This window comes from Mirounga leonina, unplaced genomic scaffold (assembly GCF_011800145.1).
Source record: "Mirounga leonina isolate KUSES-001 unplaced genomic scaffold, KU_Mleo_1.0 Mir_173, whole genome shotgun sequence".
NCBI lineage: Eukaryota > Metazoa > Chordata > Mammalia > Carnivora > Phocidae > Mirounga > Mirounga leonina.
This window is the reverse complement of record NW_023270447.1, coordinates 61,313,091-61,320,569: the sequence shown is the minus strand read 5'-3', so window position 1 is coordinate 61,320,569 and position 7,479 is coordinate 61,313,091. Positions and strand designations below refer to the sequence as shown.

The 7,479-nt window shown below is 40.9% G+C and overlaps 1 protein-coding gene across 1 annotated transcript in view; it reads left to right on the top strand.

The window, feature by feature from the left end:
* The window catches only part of CCDC30 (coiled-coil domain containing 30), a 103,513-nt gene that overhangs the window by 94,912 nt on the left and 1,122 nt on the right, over window positions 1–7,479 (top strand). The window contains 1 exon segment of the mRNA XM_035018842.1: window positions 869–980. Within this exon segment, the coding sequence (XP_034874733.1) occupies window positions 869–980 (112 nt within the window).

The following is a 7,479-nucleotide window of genomic DNA, read 5'->3' as shown; positions in this document are numbered from 1 at the left end:
TACTGCTATTACTGCTGCTGTTGCTGCTACTACTGCTGCTGCTACTATTATTACTACCACTGTTGCTGCTACTACTGCTGCTGCTGCTACTATTACAATTGCTGCTACTACTATTACTACTGCTACTGTTACTGCTGCTGCTGCTACTATTACTACTGCTGTGGCTGCTGCTACTACTGCTATTACTGCTGCTGTTGCTGCTGCTACTACTGCTATTACTACTGCTGTGGCTGCTGCTGCTTAATTACTATTGCTGCTAATACTACTATTACTACTACTGCTGCTATTACTATTACTATTGCTGCTGCTGTTACTACTGCTGCTGCTACTATTACTGCTGCTGCTGCTATTACTGCTGCTGCTACTACTGCTATTACTGCTGCTGCTTCTGCTACTACTGCTGCTGCCGGTGCTCCTGTTACTATTACTGTTGTTGCTGCTGTTACTACTACTACTACTGCTACTACTACTCCAAAAGTATGGGATGACTGTATGGGATGAGAACCAGATGCAGGCTGTGTAGCTACAATATTTGAAGGGATGCAGAGTCTCTTGTTTCAGCCCCACCCCTAAATGGGATCATATCCTTTGTCAGATTTCTCAAGGGCTAGAATTGTGCCTTCCCTTCCATACTCTTGCATATGGTATGTCTCTGTTCTCAATATGTTTTTAATGACTCTGTACAGGCCAAAAGCTTATTAATTTCTACTTGGTCTTGGAACATGGTGGGAATTATTCTGCCAAAGTTGGTTCCATAATCTAGGCAGTGGGCTAAGACCCAGAGCTAGTGGTAAGTGGGACATAGTTTTGAGTTTTTAGTAGTGATACAGAAATGTTTAGTTATTCCTCTGATCTATCCCATTCTTAGAGTTCTTCTTCTGGATAAAGAAAAGAGGCAATTGCAGGACACCACTTGCCATCTTACACAGCAGGTTGGCCTCTTAGAGCGTATCATAAGGAGCATCCGGATTCACAGAGAGGTAAGATGCATGCTTCTGTCGTGTCCTTCATATGAAGCCTAGTTGCCAAGGTTATTGTGTTCTCTCTTCACCTTCATGTAGCTGTAGGCTGCACTTGGCTTCATGGTGGCCTGTGGCAAAGAAGCTCATTGGCTGCACCAGAGCAGCAGAACCTGAGACTGCCCTTGGCCGGCTTTGCTCTTCATTGGGTCGGTTTGGGGCCCAGACTCATGACCCTGAGATCAAGTGGGGCCCGAACTCATGACCCTGAGAATAAGACCTGAGCCGAGATCAAGAGTAGGACGCCCAACCAGCTGAGCCACCCAGGCACTCCTGGGTCAGCTTTTAGTAGACACTCTTCTCCTATGTGATCCCAAAGAGATTGTGCATGCCTCATAGCTTCTTTAACACTGTATCACCATTGTCTTTTTGCTTCTCTATCTCAACTCAGCAGTGAGATCCTGGAGGGCAAGGCTTGTATTTCATATGTCATTTTATTTACAGACAGGTGCTCCATAAACATTTGAGAATGAATATTAAATGCTTTCACATGTATACCTCATTCTCAACCCTGTTTGCCATGAATTATTCTAGCCCTGTCTGAGAAATGAACAAATCTGAGGCTCAAAGACATAAATGAAGATAGTCTGGTCTGGCATGGGGTCAAGCCTAAGAACAAAGAGTCAAGAACAAAAGAGAGAAAAAGCAATTAAGTTACAAAAATCCAAGCAGACAAGTAGCCAAGTTTAGATAGATGTGGCAAATAGTATAGATTCAGAGAAGGTCCAGAGTCTGGCTGGTGAATGTGTCAGCGAGAGGGACTTCAGTGATCAGAGGTGCATTCTGAATCCAAGACAGAGGCTTCTTGCTTTCTCCCCTGGCTTGTATCACCTGCTAGATGTTTCCTTCCAGGATACTTCATGTAGATCCTCCTTATTGGGTACTATTGCTGTGAACATAAGACCCACATCTGGTTTGCTCTCAGAAAGGTGATTACTTCTGGAGTGCCTGGGTGGCTCAGTCAGTCGGGTGTCCAACTCTTGATTTCCGCTCAGGTCATGGTCTCGGGGTTCTGGGATCAAGCCCTGTGTTGGGCTCTGCACTCAGCACAGAATTTGCTTAGGATTCTTTCTCACCCTCTCACTCTGCCCTTCCCCCAACTCATGCACACACTTTTCTCTCTCAAATAAATAAATAAAATCTTAAAAAAAAAAAAAAAAAAAAAGAAAGGTGAGGGGTCCCTGGGTGGCTCAGTCGGTTAAGCGTCTGCCTTCGGCTCAGGTCATGATCCCAGGGTCCTGGGATCGAGCCCTGCACCAGGCTCCCTGCTCAGTGGGGAGTGTGCTTCTCCCTCTCCCTCTGCCTGCTGCTCTGCCCACTTGTGCTCTCTCTCTATCTCTCTGTCAAATAAATAAATAAAATCTTAGAAAGAAAGAAAGAAAGAGAGAGAGAGAGAGAGAGAGAAAGAAAGAAAGAAAGAAATGATTATTTCCAAACTATATGAGTTGTTTTGTAGATTTTGTCCAAAGTAGAACTGCCAGATTATGTGGCTTAATTTCCAATAGTTTATGTTTTTGCTTGAACTACAATTGTTCTCAACTGTCTAGTCATTCACTATTCTACTTATTCATTCAACAAACATTTATCAATTCAGGAAACTATGCTAAGTCCTAGGAATATGAAGATAGACCCTGTTTCTGGAAGTCTTTAGTCTAGTAGAGAAGGACAGAGACATACATGAACAAGCACTATAGTATTATAGGTGCTGAGTTAGAGCCTTAATGGAGTATATATTAGACCCGATAGCTTTGAGATCCACAACATTATCCTCAAACAAGATAAGAAATGTGACAGGGGTCAGGACTATAGTACCTCAAGCTCCACATTTCATGTGTCACAAAAGTACCAACTTGTAACATCTTCATACCTGTTAAAACAACTCCAAATTGTTTTTAAACTTAGAATCTTAAGGATCTTCCAATTCAATCCCCTCATTTTATACAGGAGGGAGATAAAACTCAAGAGAGGTTAAATGGTATGCTTGAGTCGCGCAGCTACTGCTGACATTTCCCACATCTCTTGATTCTCAGTGATTGAGTATCGTACTACAAACAGATCAGTTTATAGATCCCTGAGATCAGACATATCCTAGATCTCCTCCTTCCTTGCAACACCTCAGAGGCTAAAATGGTGAGAGCTTGACATTTGTTGAGTGCTTGCTATGCGCCTGGTACTGTGGTAAGCATTTTATGTACATTATCTCATTTAATCCACAAAATAACCTTGCCATTTTCACAGCTGAGGAAACTGAGCTCTAGAGAGGTGAAGTGACATCATTGCCCAAGACATATCGCCAATAAGCAGAACAGGGTCTGAAATAAACTCTGTCTGGTACCTTGTTCTTAGCCACTAAGTCTACTGTTTGAATACCCCAAGTCTACTGTTTCCCTTTTGGGGTATGGGGGTAACCAGGGACATAGCTTTGTAAGAGACCATGTTGCTTCCTGTGTTGTAATCCCATCTTTCCTCCCTGTTGGATTATAAACTCCATGAGAGCAGGAACTATGTCTGTTGTGTTACCCTCTGCATCCCAAGCACTTAGTACCTGGGTTATAGCAACAATTTAACTCATCTCCTTTCAGTCTTTCCTCCTAATCTGCCCCATGCATGCCTCGAGACTAATCCTCATGAAGCCCTGCTTGCCTTCATAGTACTTCATCTCACAGAGTTTCAGAGACTTGCTTTGTCTATCAGATAGAGTTCATTCATTCAACAGCTATTTATTAGGCATATACAGGGTGCCAGGCCTCATACTGTCCCCCCTTGTGGTTTGGATATGGTGATGTACAAGATACAGTGTCTGCCCTCACAGAACTCAGCTCTGATGAGAGTGACTACCATACGCCGTGATGAGTTCTGCAATAGCGGTAGGCCCAGAATGCTGTGAAAGCAGGCGGAGTGGCATCTAAACCTGTCTGGGTGGTTAGGGAAGGTTTCCAGGGTTGACGTCTAGTCCAGAGGAATTGAAGCCACATGGGAACTCCCCATAATCCAAATAACTTTCTGACATCAAACAAGTCTGATCAAATGAAGCCAATCTGTTTACTGTTTCCCCCAAAGCTCTGCTTTCCTCCCTCTGGTTATGTATTTCCCTTACTTGGAAAGACACATCCCATCTTCCTTCCTTCTCTCATCTTCCGGGCTTTGTCTTTTGAAATCCTATTGTTCCGTTAGTCTATAGCCAGAGGGGTCTTCACAAAATATAATCTGACCATATGACCCAAAGCCATACAATGACTTACCATAGTCTTCTTTGGGCTCTTCTAGGAAATCCCTCTCCCTCCACTGCCTTCTCCCATGACTTTCCTGCCCCAGATTTATTTTTTTTTTTTTTGGTTAGTTTCTACTGTCCCTCATAATTCAACCTAAATATCTTCTCTTCCATAAAGCTTTTTCTGAATCCTCCCCTCACCAAATACGGCTTTGTGTCCTTGATAGGTTTTCTCGCTGCACCTTACGTCCCAAATCCCAGCTCAGCATTTTACTAGTTGTGGGTGAAAGAAGGAAACCTCATTCACCTTCTAGTTCCTTCATCTGGGAAAAGGAAGTAATAACACTCAAAAGGTGGCTGTTCCACACCAAAATCTGTATATGAATATTTATAGCAGCATTACTGATAATAGCCAAGAGGTGTAAACAACCCAAATGTCTATCAACTGATGAATGGATAAATAAAGTGTGGTATATCCATCCATACAACAGAATACCATTCAACCGTAAAAAGTAATGAAGTATTGATCCATGTTATAATGCAGATGAACTTTAAGGATATTATGTTAAATGAAAAAAATCCAGTCACCATGTATTATATGATTCCATTTATATAAAATGTCGAGAATAGGCAAATATATAAACATAGAAGTAGATGAGTGGTTGCCTAGGGCTGAGGCATTGAGGGATGGGGGCTGTAGTTAAAGGGTATTAGGTTTATATTGGGGGTGATGAAGATATTCTAAAATTTATTGTAATAATAGTTGTACAACCCTGTGAATATACTAAAAACTGTTGAATTGTGTGCTTTATTTTTATTTATTTATTTGAGAGAGAGAGAGAAAGCGGAAGTGGGAGGTAGAGCAGAGTGAGAGAGACAAGCAGACTCCACAGTGGAGTCTGACGTGGGGCTTGATCCCATGACCTTGAGATCACAACATGAGCCAAAACCAAGAGTCAAATGCTTAACCAACTGAGCCACCCAGGCACCCCAAATTGTGCACTTTAAATGCCTGAATTGTATAGTGTGTGAATTATTTCTCCATAAAGCTATTATAAGAATGAATGAATGAATGAATGAATGAATGAATGAATTCAGAGATGGCTACTGGAGATAAAGTAGAATAATTAGAATAATTCATATAAAATACGTAGTGTATTGCTTGGCAAATAAATGGCATTTAATAAATACAGCTTCTTTTTTTTTTTTTCTTTAAAGATTTTATTTATTTATTTGAGAGAGAGAATGAGAGACAGAGAGCAGGAGAGGGAGGAGGGTCAGAGGGAGAAGCAGACTCCCTGCCGAGCAGGGAGCCCGATGCGGGACTCGATCCCGGGACTCCAGGATCATGACCTGAGCCGAAGGCAGTCGCTTAACCAACTGAGCCACCCAGGCGCCCTAAATACAGCTTCTTTTTCTCAGTAAATACACATACATTTGTTTCTATATCGAACATTTATTGAGTTCCTCCCATATGTTAGGTATGCTTATGTTAATTAATTTTCACAATAACCCTGAAAGATTAGTGATTAATTGTTATTCTCACATTTTAAATGTAGGAAACAAAACTCAGGGAGGTAACGGGACATATCAGAGTCTAACTAGCAGAGCCAGAATTCAAGCCTTGCTCTCCTAACTCCTAGTCTAGTAATATTTTTTTTTTACTTTTTTTTTATTCTTATGTTAATCCCCATACATTACATCATTAGTTTTAGATGAAGTGTTCCATGATTCATTGTTTGTGCATAACACCCAGTGCTCCATGCAGAATGTGCCCTCCTCAATACCCACCACCAGGCTAACCCATCCTCCCACCCCCCTCCCCTCTAGAACCCTGTTTGTTTTTCAGAGTCCATCGTCTCTCATGGTTCATCTACCCCTCCGATTTCCCCCGCTTAGTCTAGTAATATTTTTAACACATAGATTTCTCTGAATGCTAGTTTTTTCCTCCTTATAGAAGCTTCTCATTTATTTCAGGATAACTAAGAATTTCTCACAGAAACGAGTTGGCCTGTATCAAAGGTTAAACAGAGGTCCAAGTTTAGGGGAATCAGTAAACCCTCATAATTATATGTAAAATTTGGTCTGTGTTGATGGGTTTGTGTGAGAAAGGGTATTTGGTTTTTAAAGTCATAAATTTTACAAAAAAACAGATACTTTTTTTCATGATTTAAAGGGACAGAAAATGTTTACCAGAGTAGTAAGTAAAAACTTACCTAGTAGAACAGAATGATTATATCAGCTAATATGAGGTAATTCATGTAGGAAAATAGATATAATAAGCAGGCTTACAATGAACGTGTTAATATAAAAGTATAAGATTTATAATTACCAGATATTCTATAGGTATTTAGGGATTACATTTTTTTCAGTTTTATTGAGATGTAATTGACATACAACATGCATTGTGTAAGTTAAAAAGTATAACTTTTATTTTGTATAACAATGATTTGATATATATATACAATGCAAAATGATTATCACGATAAGGTTAGTTAACATCTATCACCTCACAGGGGCGCCTGGGTGGCTCAGTTGGTTAAGCGACTGCCTTCGGCTCAGGTCATGATCCTGGAGTCCCGGGATCGAGTCCCGCATCGGGCTCCCTGCTCGGCAGGGAGTCTGCTTCTCCCTCTGACCCTCCTCCCTCTCATGCTCTCTGTCTCTCATTCTCTCTGTCTCAAATAAATAAATAAAATCTTAAAAAAAAAAAAAACAAAAAACATCTATCACCTCACATAGTTATGATTTTTTTCCTGACAATGAGAACCTTTAAGATCTGTCTTAGCAACGTTCAAATATACAGTACAGTATTGTTAACTGTAGTCTTCATGTTGTACATTACATCCCCAGAATTTATCTTACAACTGGAAATTTGTACCTTTTGATCACCTTCACCTAATTCCTCCATCCACCACACCCCCACCTCTAGCAACCACAAATCTGATCTCTGCTTCTATGAGTTTGTTTTTTGTTTTTTTTTAGATTGTACGTATACGTAAGATCATGCTGCTATGAACATGGGGTGGGGTGCAGATATCTTCAGACAGTAATTTCATTTTCTCCAGATATCCAAAAGTGGAATTGTTGGATCATATGGTATTTCTTTTTTTAATTTTTTGAGGAACCTCCATACTGTTTTCCACAGTGGCTGTACCAATGTACATGCCCATCAACAGTGCACAAGGGCTCCCTTTTCTCCACATCCTCGCCAGCATTTGTTATCTCTTGTCTTTTTTAGGATGGCCA